At 43.3% G+C, this 18,981-nt stretch overlaps 1 protein-coding gene across 3 annotated transcripts in view; it reads left to right on the top strand.

The window, feature by feature from the left end:
• The window catches only part of prkacab (protein kinase, cAMP-dependent, catalytic, alpha, genome duplicate b), a 25,421-nt gene extending 6,820 nt beyond the window's left edge, over positions 1–18,601 (top strand). Inside the window, exons 8-10 of one of the 3 annotated variants that reach the window (XM_076989396.1) lie at positions 194–316; positions 10,110–10,274; positions 16,314–18,601. In XM_076989396.1, the coding sequence (XP_076845511.1) occupies positions 194–316; positions 10,110–10,274; positions 16,314–16,439 (414 nt within the window). In that variant the 3' untranslated portion in view covers positions 16,440–18,601. Of the gene's footprint in view, positions 1–193; positions 317–1,158; positions 5,549–10,109; positions 10,275–16,313 lie in introns of those variants that run through there. The other 2 variants (XM_076989397.1, XM_076989398.1) reach the window with 2 other exon arrangements.
• The last annotated feature ends 380 nt before the right edge of the window (positions 18,602–18,981 follow it).

Here is an 18,981-nt window from a genome sequence, read left to right on the forward strand (position 1 = left end):
ATCCTCAGGTTCCCAGGGGGCTGCCGTATAACCACCGGAGGCTCACTGAAGGGTCTTACTGTCACTGGATGTTATGGCTGGATGTGTGAAGGTTATTGTGTCTGCCCTTCCATCTCCTTCATCTATTCTCTCTGTCTCACCACCCTCTCCGTCTTTCTGTGTCTTTCTCTGTGTCTCACTCTGACTCTGGCAGGGTTATAATAAAGCTGTTGACTGGTGGGCATTAGGTGTTTTGGTCTATGAGATGGCTGCTGGCTACCCACCATTCTTCGCCGACCAGCCCATCCACATCTATGAGAAGATTGTCTCAGGAAAGGTGAGAAGAGTAGGCGCACCTAGAGCAGACGCACCTAGAGCAGACGCACCTAGAGCAGGCGCACCTAGAGCAGACACACCTAGAGCAGGCGCACCTAGAGCAGGCGCACCTAGAGCAGATGCACCTAGAGCAGACGCACCTAGAGCAGGCGCACCTAGAGCAGACGCACCTAGAGCAGGCGCACCTAGAGCAGGCGCACCTAGAGCAGATGCACCTAGAGCAGGCGCACCTAGAGCAGGCGCACCTAGAGCAGACGCACCTAGAGCAGGCGCACCTAGAGCAGACGCACCTAGAGCAGACGCACCTAGAGCAGGCGCACCTAGAGCAGACGCACCTAGAGCAGGCGCACCTAGAGCAGATGCACCTAGAGCAGACACACCTAGAACAGGCGCACCTAGAGCAGGCGCACCTAGAGCAGACGCACCTAGAGCAGGCGCACCTAGAGCAGGCGCACCTAGAGCAGGCGCACCTAGAGCAGACGCACCTAGAGCAGACGCACCTAGAACAGGCGCACCTAGAGCAGACGCACCTAGAGCAGATGCACCTAGAGCAGGCCCCTTCCATCCTCCAGGCTGGAACATCATATGCCCATAATAGCATGCAGTTTTATTTGTTATAAAAAAAACTTTATAAACAGTTAAATCATAAACATAACATTAACACCTAAACATAACCTAAACAAAACCTTAACAAATCTTAATCTTAAATGCCTAATTGTGTCGATGTGGGTCACACTGGGTCCTATGCCAAAAGTGAAGGAGAGGGAAAGAGTCTCCATGGGACTCACCTTTGATATCTAAAAAAATAATAATTTTTTTCATTGTTCTCTCCCCATATCACAGTTGTCAAGCACAGTCGTCAGGCAGGACTGAAGGTGTACAGAAGTCTAAAAATGTACAATATGTGCTTGCATTGAAAGGTCCAGTGATTTTGCCTAGAAAGGCCTTTTAAGGAAGCAGAATAAGTAGCATGTGCAACATTGTTGATGAAATTACTATAACTCAAAACATCCCCGATGCGACAGTGTGGCCACACTGTTTTCACACAGTATCTGTTTGGAGTAATCACTCCCCAGACTTGTATACGGTCTCCTGTTTTCTCTGGACCCTTCGCATCCACACAAGGGTTGGGATCTCTGGTTGTGCTTCCTAAAGTGGTCTGTATTGTCAGTGTGCAGTGTTTGTGGCCTCTACATGCAGCTCTGAGTGGACAGGGTGCTTACATTTTCCGCACTGACCTAATCAAAATCCCATTCAAAATTAAACTCAATAACATTCACAACATCCAAAAAGGAATAAAAAAATCATATATGTGCTCGAAAAATAAAGGGAACACTAAAATAGCACATCCTATATCTCAGTGAATAAAATATTCCAGTTGAAAATCTTTATTTTCAATCTTTATTTTATTTTCATTACATAGTGGAATGCGAGAACAAAATAACAAAAATGATCAATGTAAATCAAAATTATTTTCCCATGGAGGTCTGGATTTGAAATCATACTCAAAGTCAAAGTGGAAAATCAAATCAAACAGGCTGATCCAATTTCAGTGGAAATTCCTCAAGACAAGTTAAAATGAGGCTCAATAGTGTGAGTGGCCACCACGGGCCTGTATGACCTCCCTTCAACACCTGGGCCCTTGATGTTCTCCTGAGGAATCTCCTCCCAGACCTGGATTGAATCGTCAGTCAACTCCTGGACAGTCTGTTGCGTTGTTGGATGGAACGAGACATGATGTCCCAGATGTGCTCGATTGGATTCAGGTCTGGGGAACGGACAGGTCAGTCCATAGCATCAATACCTTCATCGTGCAGGAATTGCTGACACACTTCAGCCACATGAGGCCTAGCATTGTCATGCATCAGAAGGAATCCAGGGCCCACTGCATCAGCGTATAGTCTCACAATGGGTCTGAGGATCTTGTCCCGGTACCTAATGGCAGTCAGGGTACCTCTGGCTAGCACATGGAAGTCTGTGTGGCCCTCCAAAGATTATTGTAAGCACAAGCCCCACTTGTGGATGTCGGGCCCTCATACCATCCTCATGGAGTCTGTTTCTGACAGTTTGAGCAGAAACATGGATATTAGTAGCCTGCTGGAGGTCATCTTGTATCTGGCAGTGCTCCTCCTGTTCCTTCTTGCACAAAGGCGGAGGTAGCGGTCCTGTTGCTGGGTTGTTGCCCTCCTACGGCCTCCTCCACGTCTCCTGGTGTACCGGCCTGTCTCCTGGTATCTGCTCCATGCTCTGGACACTGTGCTGACAGACACAGCAAACCTTCTTGCCACAGCTCACATTGATGTGCCATCCTTGATGAGCTGCACTACCTGAGCAACTTCTCAGCACTGGGGTCTTGGGTTCAAGCCCCTATCTGAGTGGAGTTTCCTTGTTCTCCCTGTGTTTGCGTGGGTTTCCTCCGGGATCTCCGGTTTCCTCCCACAGTCCAAAAACATGGAGCTTAGGTAAATTGGCCCTTCCTGACAAACTCTTCCCGAGTGTGTGTCTGTGTCTCTCTGTTCAATAAAAAAAGTAGTTGTCTGAGTGTCTGTGCATGAATGTGTGTGTGCTTGTGTGCCCAGTGGTGGATGGTGCTTTGCCACTAGGGTCTGTCCTCTCTCCCCTTCCTGCACCCCATTCAGTCCCCCAGGGGGCTGTGGATCCCGGTAGAGAGTACGCTGTGTGCAATTGGCTGCCGCTTCTCGCCGGTGTGTGTGTGATTGGCTGTCTGAGACTTGTACCCATGTTAAAATTGTAAAGCGCCTTGGGTATCCTGAAAGGCGCTATATAAATTGAACATTCATTCATTAATTTCTACCTGTTGTCTGTTCCATTTGCACAACAGCAGGTGAAATTGATTCAGTTTTGTTTCCTAACTGAACAGGTTGGTTTCACAGAAGTGTCATTGACTTGAGTTACATTGTGTTTTTAAGTGTACCCTTTATTTGTTTTGAGCAGTGTATATATTAGGGGTGGGCATAGATTAATTTTTTTAAATCTAGATTAATCTCACTGAAATCTTGAAATTAATCTAGATTAATCTATATTAAAATGGCTCATATGCGTGCTACCCAAGTAATGACTAAAAGTCAGTTTTTGAGATAGGGTTTCTTAATACAGAGGATGCATTAGACCAGGGGCTCATCTCCTGTTTCCAAAATGCATCAATGACTGCTTGAGGAAGCTGTTCTACTTTGATACTTGAAGAAAAAAAAACATGCTCAATAAAATGTAGGCTACTCGTGTTCAACGGTTTATTCAGTTAAACATGAATTTGTAAGCCTACATACTGTACATTAAATAACATGTTTATTCAGCTAAATATGATATTTGAAATGTAAGCCAACATTTAGTACATTTAACCTCACGGACGTAATTTTCAAAAGTCAGTTTTGGTCCTCTGCAGTTTTAACGGTTAAAAAGAAATATTTAAATAGCGACGAATCTAGCGCTAGGACCATGCAGAAAACGACCGCTGCGAGCTCCGCTCCGGTAACATTTTACGTTCCTAAAAATGAATTTTCCATGAAGTAAACCTGGCGACTTCGTGGCTGCATCCATGTAAACACACGTACGATTTGTAATTGACAGGTTTGAAAACACATTCTCGCCCCTACTGTGCAATTTGGTTAGGAATACACCCGAACTACTATCAAGTTGAAAGTCATCATAGTTTGCTTATCCATTTTGACCCAGTTCCCAACCCAACTTTGAGAATAGATTAACGGCGATAATTTTTATATCGCCCGATAAGAGTATCAAATTAACGAACGCCGTTAACGCCCCACCACTAATATATATATATATATTAGGGGTGCGGGAAATATTCGATTGTTAGATGCATCTCGATGCGCAACGTGGACGATTCAGAAGCGATTCACAAATGACAACAATCGATTGTCTAGACGTTAGCTGCGCACATAACAAAGATGCAAGAAGAGCGGCAAATTCAGCCGACACTAACTTACTAAAGCCTGGTTTTATACTAGACGCGTCGCGAGTGTAATCGCGGTGACTCCGCTCGTGCGCGAGGGTCTCCCGCGCTGTCGATTCGCGAGGTCGTGCACCTCTCGAATTTTGTAACTTCGCGCGCGCCGCACTTCAGCGCAATGAACAAAGTCATGTTTGCAGGGTTCATACACCTTTATAAGGTGGAATTCAAGCACTTGTACGTCACTTTCAATGTCAATTTCTATATTTCCCAGCACGTTAAACTTAATTTAGTTAAATATTTATACATATATAGCCTATATATAGCGAAATAATTCGCTTTTTTATCACATTATTTAATGGTTGTTTATTTTCAAAATGCCCAATCTTAGCGTCTTCACGTTCTCTCATGTTTCATCCTGGAATTACAAGAGGCTCGTATTTGTTAACCTAATACAAGAGAACTGTTCAGTCAGACAGATTTTGTTGTGAAACGAAGTAGTTACAATTTCAAGCATTTTCAAATACTTTGGCCTAAATTCCAACACTTTTCAAACAAAGCACTTTTCACAAAGCAACATTAAAATTCGCTTTGTGCCTAACTCTATCTCAACTTTCATAGCAAAGGATTTGCGTCCGTATTCAATCGTTGAGAACCAGGGCTTTCGCGCCCTGCTGCACACATTGGAGCCGAGATACAGCGTCCCGTCTAGGAGATATTATTTTTCAATATTTAGTCAGAAGTCTTGGAATCTTTATTTTTATATAAGGAATGTGTTTAAGTTATTAGCTATTCAAAATATGCTGAAGTGTACAATCAATTTTTTTTTATTAAAGCTGATGGCACAGAATTCTGAATGTGTGTATGAAAAGTTGTTTGTGATTTTGGTACATTTCTGATTTTGTCTGAGGAGTTCTATACTCAGGATATTGTTTCAGCTGCTAGCACATAATTCTACTCTTGTGTGGAAGCTGTGGTTTTGGTACCACATATTTGTTTGTTGTTTGCACATAATGTTGGTTAAGAGTTGGCATTTACTGAAATCTGTTAATTTACTGCAAACATGCTGCTACAGGTGCACTTATTCAGTTTGTACTTCTTTGTTCAGTTCTCTGGAGTGTGGCCTTGTACTTGCCATATTGCTTTCGTTTGATTAAATATAAAATAAAATGGGAGTTTTAAAATGGAAATAAAATTGAAGTTAATTCATCATGGATTGCTACTACCAAGATGCATCAATAATCGTTTTATAATCAAATCGCAGACCTCTGAATCATACCCGAATCGAATCGTAGAGTGCTTGGAGATTCCCACCCCTAATATATATATATATATATATATATATATATATATATATATATATATATATATATATATATATATATATATATATATATATATATATATACACAGGGATTGGACAATGAAACTGAAGCACCTGTCATTTTATTGTGGGAGGTTTCATGACTAAATTGGACCAGCCTGGTAGTAAATCTTCATTAATTGCACATTGTTTGAGCAGATTGTGGTTCAATTAGCAGGGTAAGAGCATAGATTTGCTCAAAATATTGCAATGCACACAACATTATGGGTGACGTACTAGAGTTCAAAAGAGAACAAATTGTTGGTGCGTGACTTGCTGGCGCATCTGTGACCAAGACAGCAAGTCTTTGTGATGTATCAAGAGCCACAATATCCAGGGTAATGTTAGCATACAAATCAAATCAAATCAAATTTTATTTATATAGCGCTTTTTACAACAGTTGTTGTCACAAAGCAGCTTTACAAGTGCCGAGTCCTAGCCCCCAGTGAGCAAGCCAAAGGCGACAGTGGTAAGGAAAAACTCCCTAGTTTTTGCATGAGGAAGAAACCTTGAGAGGAACCAAGACTCAGGGGGGGAGCCCATCCTCCTCTGGCCGACACCGGTCACCATGACAACAACAATATAGACAGAATGTAGACAGAATGTAAAAGATGCAATAATGTCCATTCCACCAAGACAGACGAACCACGTCCAACAGGATTAACTGTGGACGCAGGAGGAAGCTGTCTGAAAGTGATGTTCGGCTGCTAACCCGGACTGTATCCAAAAAACATAAAACCACAGCTGCCCAAATAATGGCAGAATTAAATGTGCACCTCAACTCTCCTGTTTCCACCAAAACTGCCCATCAGGAGCTCCACAGGGTCAATATACATGGCTGGGCTGCTATAGCCAAACCTTTTTCAATGGTGCAAGGAGTGCAAATCTTGGGCTGTGGACAATGTGAAACATGTATTGTTCTCTGATGAGTCCACCTTTACTGTTTTCCCCACATCCGGGAGAGTTACAGTGTGGAGAAGCCCCAATGAAGCGTACCACCCCGACCAGCAGTGAATCACGGGGGTGGATCAGTGATGGTTTGGGCTGCCATATCATGACATTCCCTTGGCCCAATACTTGTGCTAGATGGGCGTCACTGCCAAGGACTACCGAACCATTCTGGAGGACCATGTGCATCCAATGGTTCAAACATTGTATCCTGAAGGTGGTACTGTGTATCAGGATGACAATACACCAATACACATAGCAAGACTGGTGATAGATTAGTTTGATGAACATGAAAGTGAAGTTTAACATATCCCATGGCCTGCACAGTCACCAGATCTAAATATTATTGAGCCACTTTGGGGTGTTTTGGAGGAACGAGTCAGGAAACATATTCCACCACCAGCATCACGTAGTGACGTGGCCACTATCCTGCAAGAAGAGTGGCTTAAAATCCCTCTGACCACTGTGCAGGACTGTGTATATGTTATTTCCAACACAAATTGATGCTGTATTGGACGCAAAAGGAAGCCCTACACCAAGGGTGGGCAATTAATTTTTACAAGGGGCCACATAAGAAACCTAAATTGTGTCAGAGGGCCACACAAACGAAAATGACGTCATTACGATGGCCCCGCCCACCTTGCACGAACTTCCGCAAACGGTAGAGGCGTTTATACTTGCAGCTTCACATTCTGTGTAGTGTTCTCCGAAACGATGTGTGTTAGTATAAAGAAACACCCCTCAAAAACAATGGAAGGAACATTTACCTGACCAATTTTAATGTTGCTTTTTGTTTCAGATTTTAAAAGTGCTGGAATTTAGGCTAAATACTTGAAAATGTTTGAAATTGTAACTACTTCGTTTCACAACAAATAGCCATCTGAATGAACAGTTTTCTTGTATTGCATTAACAAATACGAGCCTCTTGTAATTCCAGGACGAAACATGAGAGAACGTGAAGACTTTAAACAACCATTACTGTAAATAATGTGATAAAAAAGTAAATATTTAACTTAATTAAGTTTAACGTGCTGGGAAATATTGAAATGGACCTTGAAAGTGACGTACAAATGCTTTAATTCCACCTTGTAAAGGTGTATGAACCCTGCAAACATGTCCATCGCGCTGAGGCGCGGAGTGCGCGCAAAGTTACAAAATTCGAGGCCCTCGCGCACGGGCAGAGCCACCGCGATTACGTCATTTTCGCCACACGGACCCCCGCGCTGCTCGCGCCGCGTCAAGTAACCAGGCTTAAACCTAGCTTGCACTTCTACGGCACTTTCAAGGTCCATTTCAATATTTCCCAGCTGACTCAGGTTCTCTCTAAGCTCGGTTTCTGGAACGGAAAACCCTGAGTTTTCTTACCCGGTTTCTTCATTGAATCCGCTTTCTGGAATACCCCCTGTTCAGTCAGCTATTTGTTGTGAATCAAAATACAGTTACAATTTCAAGCATTTTCAAGTACTTTAGCCAACATTCCAGCACTTTTCAAACCTGGAACACAATTCACAATTATAATTTGTCACGTAAATGTTCCGCCGTTCGCGGAGGTTCGTGCGAGGGGTGCGTAGTCCCGCGCTACGTTCACTCGCGAAAGTATAAATTTTGCCTTAACTTGTCGCTGATCACCTAGTGTTTCTTGCACAGCTCACACACAAGCACGTACATCCACACGGAATTAACAAAAATGTAGCGCTTTCAAAATAAAAGCGTCACAGTTGTATTGCATGCACGACATAGATATTTGTTAAAATTATGATTGGCCTCTCGCGGGCCGGACAGGGACGCACAATGGGCCGGATGTGGCCCGCGGGCCGTTGCTTGCCCAGGTCTGCCCTACACCATGCTAATAAATTATTGTGGTCTAAAACCATTTGTTTCAGTTTCATTGTCCAACCCCTGTATATATACAGTGAGGAAAATAAGTGTTTGAACACCCTGCGACTTTGCAAGTTCTCCCTCTTAGAAACACCGCGAGTGGAATTAAGACCAAAAAGTTCTCTTTTGGTCTCATCTGACGACAGAACTTTCTCTCATGACTGCTCTGGATCGTCCACATGTTCATGGGCAAACTTAAGTGACAGCTTCATTTATCCCAGCACATGTGTTTGATGTAATTCCAGGAGGATTCCAAGTCAACAACATTGTGATAAAATTTTTTTTATGTATTTCCTCTGCTTTAATCAGTGAAATCCAAATGTAAATGAGGAACTGTTGTTTTTAGCTCACAGCAGTGGTCGTCTAGTTGTGTTGTAAATTGCAGCATCAGGAGAGTGAGAACGTTAAGTCTTGTGGAGCTGTTGGTGCATCAAAGATCAAAAGAGTGCAAGAGCAGCATTTGCCATGCTCAGGGTGGATGGGGGCATTATCCTGGTGTATGTGGGGGGATGGGGTTATTGTTAGGCCTGGGGGAGTGTGGAGGTGTCATTGGCCCCGTTCAGGGTGGATAGGGGGGCATTTTCCTGGTGTATGGGGGGGGGGGGTATTAGACCTGGCATGATGGAGCAGGGAGGTAGCACTGGGTTGAGAATATAAAATATCCAGCCAACTGCAGCCAGGTTGATGAAGATAAAACTGACCATTGATGAAGAGTCAAAGGTCAACTGACGCACACTGTCCGTGGCAGCAGATGGGGCTGTCCACCTACAAGGTGTTTCTTGGGTGGTGAGGAAATTTAATATCATCACATCATATTTCACTCTGAGTGCTGTGCTTTAGTACAACCAGCTCACCATGATGCCAGTTGTGTTGATGATTAAAATCAAAATAGAAATTGTGTATAGTTCAGTGCAATGAAGACTGACCGATGAGAGGAGAAGAATTTTCTTGAATGCTTTTCTTGAAAGCATGCTTTTCCACTCTTGTATACCATAACCTTTGAACTGTAAATACTTGAAAGTGAACTTGGTGTCGAGACAAGTACCCAGTGCTGGAAGGAGCAGCTGGCAGTGGATGTATAACATGGCTGAATGTAGTAGACTCACTGCATTTATTTGAGTAAAGCTAATATTGTCCCTGAAGTAAGTCTTTAATGACGTGAATGTGCGGTGCAGATAATTTTGCCGGATTGCGTTCTGATGAGTAACATAATCACCAAGACATATTCGAAAGGTGCAAACAGAAATGCAATTTTACAAATTAAATTACCAAATTAAATTAAAAGGAGGTCACATACAATACAATTTATAAATGCAATTGTTGCTTTCATGGTATGTTGGTGGACACTGTAGATTTAACAGTGTGTCTGTGTCTGTGTCTGTGCGTGGGTGTGTATGTGTGTGCATGCATACGTGCATACATGCGTGTGTGTTTGTGTGCGTGCGTGCGCGTGTGTATGTGCGTGCGTGCGTGCATGGATGTGTGAGTGCATGCGTGTGTGTGTGCGTGCATGCATGCATGTGTGTGCGTGCATGCATGTGTGTGTGCGTGCGTGTGTGCATGTGTGCATGCGTGTGTGTGTGTGTGCATGCGTGTGTGTGTGCATGCGTGCGTGTGTGTGCATGCGCGTGTGTGTGTGCATGCGTGTATGTATGTATGTGTGTGTGTGGTCCCCAGGTGCGCTTCCCCTCACACTTCAGCTCGGATCTGAAGGAGCTCCTGCGAAACCTGTTGCAGGTGGACCTGACCAAGCGCTACGGCAACCTCAAGAATGGCGTGAATGACATCAAGGGCCACAAATGGTTCTCTACCACTGATTGGATTGCCATCTATCAGCGCAGGGTGAGACACACACAAACATGCCAACAGAGAGTGACACATGCTCACACAGATCTGCCATTAACCAGTGCATGGTGAGAGAGATGCACACGCGTACAATTTGCTGAACCGTGTAGGGTGAGATGCATGCGCATACACACACACACACACATACAGACACTGTCAGAAACACATGCGCAGACACAGAGCTTTCAGTTCATGACCAGTGATGTCAGTAGAGGTGTTTTCAACTAAGGTTTTTCATAGTCGATTCATCAGATTTTCCCTTTAGTCGACTAATAGTCGAATCAGGGATTTTTTTTTTATCTAGAGCACCTTAAACAGGATCCCGTTCTCATTCAGGACTTTTTTCCACTTCAAAGTAAAAACCTAAATCATTCAGATAAATGAATAAACACGATAGGTTGGCTTTATTCAGCTTTTATTTATTTACCTATTTATTTTTTAATGAAACGTTGGAGAACATTAACCGTCAGTGCGCAGTGCGCATATCGAACTGTCAGACAAGCACTGTGCAAAATGTCAAAAATATTTTGAATAAAATATGCCAGCCTAAAAATATAAAAAAAAATTCCACACAACAGCAACAAAAATATAAGGAAAGGTTCAAGTAACGGGGTTTAAAAGCAAACAACAACAAAAAATGTTTATAGGCCTACTTGCCGAGACGCGACGAGACGACACGACCGAAACGACACGACCGAAACGACAAACTGCTGAACTGTTTTTTTTTTTCGCCTTGTGCGTTTTAAATGGTATGCCATGTTGGTTGTTGTCGTGCGAAATGAAAGACGTTGATGACATAACTTGCAATTTACTTTGTTTGATTCATCTTTTTCAAAATACTTTTGAAGTTTTTTTAGTAGCCATTATAATCTTGGCAGATGTACCGTGTTCAGCTCCGCTCATTTGGATTGTGCAACTGCAGGGTGTGATTTATTAATGTGTAGGAAGGAAGATGCCTATTGTTAATGCGCACACATCATTTAAAAATATTTATTAACAGAAATTAGAATGATTGTATTTGACAAAAGGCTACATATAACGAAAACAAAGATATTTATGTAATGCTTAGCAGCATCCTTGGGCACCCCCATGCAGTTAGAATGGTACATTCGACTATGACGTTCATAGTCGACTAGGGGGTATAGTCGACTATATTCGAATCAGCGACTATTGCAGGTCACCCCTAGATGTCACCCCTAGACTTTAATCTTACCACTTTTTCAGTAATGAGTAATATAACGAGTTACTATTTACAGTCCGGTAATCAGATTAAAGTTACTTATCCAAGTAACTGTGCATTACTATTTTTATTTCCCTTAGTAAAAACATATTTTTGCTTTCTTCTTGGCTCAGTTATACTTTTGCGTCTGACTGTAGCGCTCGACTCCGCACGCTGCACGCGAACCTGTGAGAGCACGATCGCGTTCACGTCATTCTGTGCAGTGTTGTCCGTAACGATATGTGGTAGTATAAAGAAATACCCCTCAAAAACAGGGGAAGGAACATTTACACAATGAATTTTAATGTTGCATTGTGTTCCAGGTTTGAAAAGTGCTGGAATTTTGGCCAACGTAGCCTACTTAAAAATGCTTGAAATTATAATGGTATTTCATTTCAGAACAAGAGCTGTCTGACTGAATAGTTCACTTGTATTACATTTACAAATATATTTACAAATATACCGCTGTAACGCTGGGTGCAGGCGGAATACCCCGGCAGTCCTCTCGGTGGACGCGCGACCAGTTGTCGGGGTAGCTGTCGGAGCACGTGGCGCAGGGTACGCCTGCCGCCTCTCCATCTCCTCCCTCCGAATTCCCCCTAGGGGACCAGGGTCACGCCCACCATCCCCGCGTATACCACTTCAGGGGGGCAGCCAATTGCACACAGCGTACTCTCTACCGGAAGCCACAGCCCCCTGGGGGACTGAATGGGGTGCAGGAAGGGGAGAGAGGACAGACCCTAGTGGCAGAGCACCATCCACCACGGGGCACACAAGCACACATACACTACTTTTTATTGAACAGAGACACACAGACACACACTCAGGGAGAATTTGTCAGGGACTGCCAATTTACCTAACCTCCATGTCTTTGGACTGTGGGAGGAAACCAGAGATCCCGGAGGAAACCCACACAAACACAGGGAGAACATGGAAACTCCACTCAGATAGGGACTTGAACCCAAGACCCCAGTGCTGAGAGGCAAACGTGATAACCACCAAGCCACCGTGTTGCCGTGAAAGAAATTGCTTCACCTTTGTCAGTTGTCTTAATTGAAAAAAGCTGGACTTGACTACTGACTTAATCGGAGCATCGAATTTTAGATTACTGTGCAGTTTTACACCCAGATTTGTTGCCGTCTGTGTCCGATATTGATTCAAAGGACCAAGATCAACATTAATGTCACTAGGTCCAAACAGCATGACCTCGTTCTTCTCATCATTCAGGTGCAAAAGATTTGTGGACAGCCATGCCTTGATGTCTCCAATGCACTTTAAAAGATGGTCTGCAGAATATGCATTTTGCTGCTTTAATGGCACAAAAATTTGACAGTTATCAGCATAAAAGTGGAAAGCAATGTCATGTCTCCTAAAAATGTATCCCATTGGCAGTAGATACAGAGAGAAAAGAAGAGGGCCAAGTATAGAGCTTTGAGGTACCCCACATGTAAGGGGCGACGTACAGGATTCAAAAGCTCTAATATGGACACTAAAACTTCTCTCTGATAGATAGGATCTGAACCAATCTAAAACAATACCCTTAATGCCCACCCAATTTTCCAAACGAGACAGGAGGATCTGATGGTCCACTGTATCGAAGGCCGCTGTTAGATCCAACAGGACCAAAGCAACACAGTGACCAGAGTCAGTGGATAGAAGAATGTCATTAAAAACCTGCAACAGGGCTGATTCAGTACTGTGACAGGATTTAAAACCAGACTGGAACATCTCAAGGGTGTCATAATTATTTTAAAATGCGCTCAGCTGGCAATAGACAACTTTTTCTAAAATATTTGAAAGAAAAGGAAGTTTGGAAATTGGTCTAAAATTGGACAGTTTAGAGGAGTCTAGATCAGGTTTTTTAAGAAGTGGGGTCACCACTGCATGCTTAAAACTGACAGGCACTATACCATTTGCTATGCTTCCATTAATAATATTAAGTAAATGTGGTGCCATGGTGGAAAGGACCTCTTTAAAAAGACGAGGTGGAATGAGGCCATTTGGAGACCCAGCAGGCTTCATATGACCAATGATATCTCTCAATGATGGCAAAATGACAGGCTCAAACTGGTCAAAAACAGCTTGGCATGTCACAGAGATAAAGGGGTCATAAAAGGGAGAACTAATGAGGGCCCTAATGCAAGAAACCTTATTAATAAAAAAGCTCAAGAAGTTCTCACTCAATTCAGTGGAGCTCTCCAGGCAAACCGATTATGGTGCATTTAGGGCAGAATTTACAGTTTTAAAAAGAATGCGAAGATTGTTACAGTTAGAAGAAATAATATCAGAAAAGTATTCTGATCTAGCAACTTTCACAGATTTCTGATAAAAACGCCAACTGTCACGTAACAACTGGAAGGACACCTGTAACTTGTCCTTCTTCCACTTACGCTCAGCTCTCCTGCAATCGCGCCTGGCAGCTCGCGTATGCTCGTTTATCCAAGGCTCAGATCGAGGCTTGGAAGATCTAATTTTCAGCGGAGCCACAGTGTCTAAAACAGTGTCTGGCAGGTGGAGTTAAATCGAGAGGTGAATGCCTCGACATCTGAATTAAAGTCAAGAGACTCAGAAAGGCTGATCGTAGCATTAAAGGCTGCAGAGAATCGAGCAGCGGTAGAGGAATTAAAAACACGACAGCGCCGTGTAGCAGTGTGAGATTTCACCATATGACATAAGAAAGGCATGTCAAAAACAACAGGCATATGGTCAGAAAAAGCTGCTTCACAAACATCCAAGTTAGAAACAGTAAAACCATATGTTAAAACAAGGTCAAGAGTGTGCCCACGCTCCTGAGTTGAACCAGATTAAAAGAATCGATAAGATGTAGGAAATCATTGGCCAACGGTTTCGAGGGACAGCATACATGAATATTAAAATCACCAACTAATAAAATCCGATCACAGTATGGCATTAATTCTGCCAAGAAGTCTGCAAAGTCCCCGATAAAATCTTTGTTATACTTAGGTGGCCTGTATACAACAGCGCACACCACTGGAGACACAGAGCAAAGTTCAAATAAGTGAACTTCAAAGCTGGAATAAGATGTTGTCGGATTGACCCGTTTACATTTATACTGTTCTTTGTAAACAGTCGCTGTGCCTCCGCCGCGTCCTGACGTCCTTGGAGAATTAAAATAAGTGCAATCGGGAGGCAGAAGTTCACAAAAGCACTAGACTCACCAACAGTCATTCATGTCTCGGTAACACAGAGAAAATCCAGTCTGTGGGACGTAAAAAAATCCTTCAGGATAAACGTTTTGTTGGCTAGTGACCTAGCGTTTACCAGCGCCATCCTGACAGGAGCCGGAGCATTGGCTGACTTCCGGGCCCGAGCAAGAGGCTGCAGGTTGCGTAGGTTCGCCCCACGGCCACAGAAGTAAGGAAAAGAGACGCCCGTCGGTTGCACCTTATCCGAGCCGATCAAAGAAACCAACGAGGAGGCGATCAGATCCAGGAAGCGTCATGAAATAAAACAGAGAGGCCGACCCAGTATCTCCAGAGAAGGTGACAGAAGAGCATGCCAAGCTGACTTTAAGTTTTATCAACCTGCCGCTGCGTTTCCCATGACGTCTGCGCCTTCTGCGTGCAGATAGATTTGGAAAACGGCGAAGGCAAGCCGGTATACTCAAAGGAGGTGGTAGGTAGAAGGTCCTCTGTCCGTCTTGACTGAAACGTTCCCAGCATACGCATGATTGACGTATATTTAAGAGTGTTTGGCGATCATATACCAGTAGAGAGTTGACATTCAATATAACAAGCAACCAAAGCAGCAGGAAAACAACCACAGTTCGTAGAGACAGAAGGCAGGCCACAGACACTGGCGCCATCTTGGTCCTCCCTCCTTGGTCCTTGGTCCTCAGTAATCGTATTACATTTTCAAGGTAACTAAGCCATCACTGTTCATGACATATCATTAAAATGTTTTGGAACTAAAAAGCATAGATAACAGCATGGATGTAAACATCATACTGCACATTGAAGCACTAAGCTTGAACTCAAACGCTAAGCCTGAACTCAAACGCTATCCTTGAACTGAAATGCTAAGTCTGAACTCAAAACGCTAAGCCTGATCAGAAACTGAAATGCTTTTACAGTGTTTCTTTGTCAAATGTTTGTGTTTAGAGTTACAGTCCTTTCTTTGGGACCTAATTTTTACAAATAGTTTTTTAAAACTCTAATGTACTCTCTATGCTGACTCTTTGTCAGTGTTCTAGTTCAAACACTGAATTGCTCCTATAGAATATTCCTGCCTTATCAGCAGTAAATGAAAGACACTGCAGTACTAACTAAAAACATCTGTCCACATAGGACGACAGGTAACAGGAGCTAGGCTGCTAGCTTTCAAGGTAACAGGAGCTAGACAGCTCATTGTCAAGCTAGCTCAATTTTTAGGCAAGTACAGGAAAATACCTATTCTTACTTTACAAAAACACAGAGGAAATGTTGCCAGTTTCTTGAATGGAAAACTCTCGTGGAGGTCTATGAGGATGAGGACTGTGAGACTCGGAAGCATTTGAGAAATAAACTATCTAAATCAAGCAGATGAGAAATAAGCACTTAAAGAACAAAGAATCTGACAAATAAAGTGAAACAGCATTTTTAATCATCTGATCTGAAAGGAATGATCCTTTTAGTGTTTAATTACATTTTACATTTTGATGTTTTACATAAGACTCATGTCTCCTGTGGTTCTTCTAGACTTCATTACTGACAAGGTTAACTTTGTGTGTGTGTGTGTGTGTGTGTGTGTGTGTGTGTGTGTGTGTGTGTGTGTGTGTGTGTGTCTTTTTCACTCTCCATTCTCCTCTCCCTCTACAGGTAGAAGCCCCGTTCGTCCCTAAATGCAGGGGTCCCGGTGACACCAGCAACTTTGATGACTATGAAGAGGAGGAGATTCGAGTCTCCCTCACTGAGAAATGCGCAAAAGAGTTTGCTGACTTTTAGAGAGAACGAGAGAGAATAAACATGACATGTTTTTCATGTTTAGAGTCAGTGAAACCAGCTAAGGGAGCACAATGAATGGCGGACAGACAGTGTTGCCTTCATCATCTTTGCTTCTCCATCAAACCCGCCTCCTTGTTTTTCTCCTTCCACGGTCCTCCTTCCCATCAGCACCACGTCTGGTCCCATCAGACCCAGTGCTGGTCCCATCAGACCCAGTGCTGGTGGTGCCGTGTGTCTCGTGGGCCACGGCATCAGACCCAGTGCTGGTGGTGCCGTGTGTCTCGTGGGCCACGGCACACGCATCCGGAGAGAGCTCAGCGTCATCACAGAACCGCTCAGCACCCAAGACAACCACATGTTCATGCTCTTGTAATAACTGACATGTTTTGGATTCTTTGTGTTACTTTAAGGCCTGTGTGTTGCTGTATTGTTTTTAATACATTGAGGGAAGAATTATGGTAATGAATAATGTTGATAAAAAGCCATGATTCTAACATGTTTATAGTGTGGAGTGTAGGGATTCTTCTTATTATTATTATGACTATTATTTATTCATTGTTTATTATTTGTTTGTGAAGGAAGACTGTGTTTCAGTACATGTTATTAAGATATTACAGTTTATTGACGGAGCGCTCAGTTGATTAATTCATTGATACTTTTATTAATAACCTGAGAACTTGAGTTAAAGTTTCAGTGCTTTTTGACCATGCATGCAGACTGGGCGTCCCTTTAATACCTGTACAGAACAGGCGAGTTCCAATGTGCTCAGACTCTGTGGTGAGGGGAAGACCAGGCACACTCAACACCTGGAGAAAACAAGACCAGACACACTCAACACCTGGAGAAAACAAGACCAAACACACTCAATACCTGGAGAAAACAAGACCAGACACACTCAACACCTGGAGAGAACAAGACCAGACACACTCAATACCTGGAGAAAACAAGACCAGACACACTCAACACCTGCAAAGAACAATATCAGGCGCACTCAACACCTGCTTTCCTAGAAAGGCCCGTTTCGCACATCTTCTTGATGGCCACTTTTCTAAACCCTCTGATCCCACAGGTGTGTTTTAGAGCTGTTCACCTGCTGCAGCAAGTCTGCTGGCATTACACAGTTTGTCTCGCGCCCAGCACACCATTCAGATTGTGACCTTGAGCCCCACTGCTGGCTGTCAGCACAGCATGATGGTGCTGTGTTCATGTGTGCTGTGCTGATACATCAGGCACAGCAGTGTTCTGTTTTGGGATTTCAATGCTGGGTTGAAAGTGTCCATCACTCCCAAGAAATCCCTGATTGTAATGAGAAACAGCTTGAAAAGGTGAATGCCTAACCCTTATGGTGGCTGGCAGGAGGACTACAGTGTCTTAACTGTACACCTACGAGGAGGAGGTGGAGGAGGAGGTTTCTAATAAAGAGCTTCTCATAAAGTGGCTGGTGAGTCTGTTATTCCACTTTCATACATTTGGTACATTTGTCCACACCAAGTTCCATTAGCCAACTGTAGATGTCCTGAATCCATTATCGTACTGCCACTCTCCGGACTGATGTTCCCATGGGATTGTGTACACCTGGATTCACCAGTAATCTCACAGTGCAAGTGAGCGGTGTAGGATTTGATTGGCTGTGACCAGCATGGTTGTGTGGTACTGTTCTAAACTGCGTGACTGAAGAGCACAAGATGGACCTTCCTGTTCAGCCTGGCCCTGACTCCGCCCTCCGAGACGTTCCCCTCCAACTAACAGCAGAAATGTCCCATCAAGTGGAGAGGCTGTGCACTGGCAGAGGTGCCTTCGGTGAAGGTGTATTAAGTTATTTCTGCTGCAGTTCATTTCCATTCAGGCACCCAGAGAAGGCAGTTTGACCTAAATCAAAACAGTTGTGACACTCCAGGAGGGACACGGCCCCTGACAACTTTGTTGTGAATATGGTTACAATTTTGCCAACCACCTGACAAAGTGCATGTTTTTATACTTTTTTTTTTCTCGGGAGTATGCGTGATCTTATCGACACAGCTCCCTGGCTGGCCTCTTTCCTTTTATGCTCCTTCATTTCTTCGTGAAGTCCATTCTCCTTCTGCAGTGGATGGATAAAGTGGAACTGGCTTATTTTTAGTGAATCTGAATTTTGTAACTCTCCTATCTGTTGGTTGTGCAAAAGCACAGTGTGAATGGCTGAAGACACAGGATAGCTCTATGGTGGTGTTTTTCACTCCAATAAAGTTTTACTTGTGTAAATACCATAAATACCACAACGAGGCATGATTGGTTCCATTTAATTCAGATTGTGATGATAACTTGTTTTAATTTTTTCTTTGTTCATCAACAGGATCTATGGGATGTGATGTAGAATATTAACCTGCTCCGTTCTACATTCATAGTTCTCTGAAATAAGTTTTAGAATTGCCAATATAAATGTCTCAGAATGGCGGAAACACGTCTGTGTTGTTTACAATCCAAAAAATCGTTTACATGGTGACTATTTAATCTCTTGTAAAAAATAAATATATTTGTGGTAAGGAATATTAGCCTCTCCTAA

Source organism: Brachyhypopomus gauderio, unplaced genomic scaffold, assembly GCF_052324685.1.
Source record: "Brachyhypopomus gauderio isolate BG-103 unplaced genomic scaffold, BGAUD_0.2 sc67, whole genome shotgun sequence".
Lineage (NCBI taxonomy): Eukaryota > Metazoa > Chordata > Actinopteri > Gymnotiformes > Hypopomidae > Brachyhypopomus > Brachyhypopomus gauderio.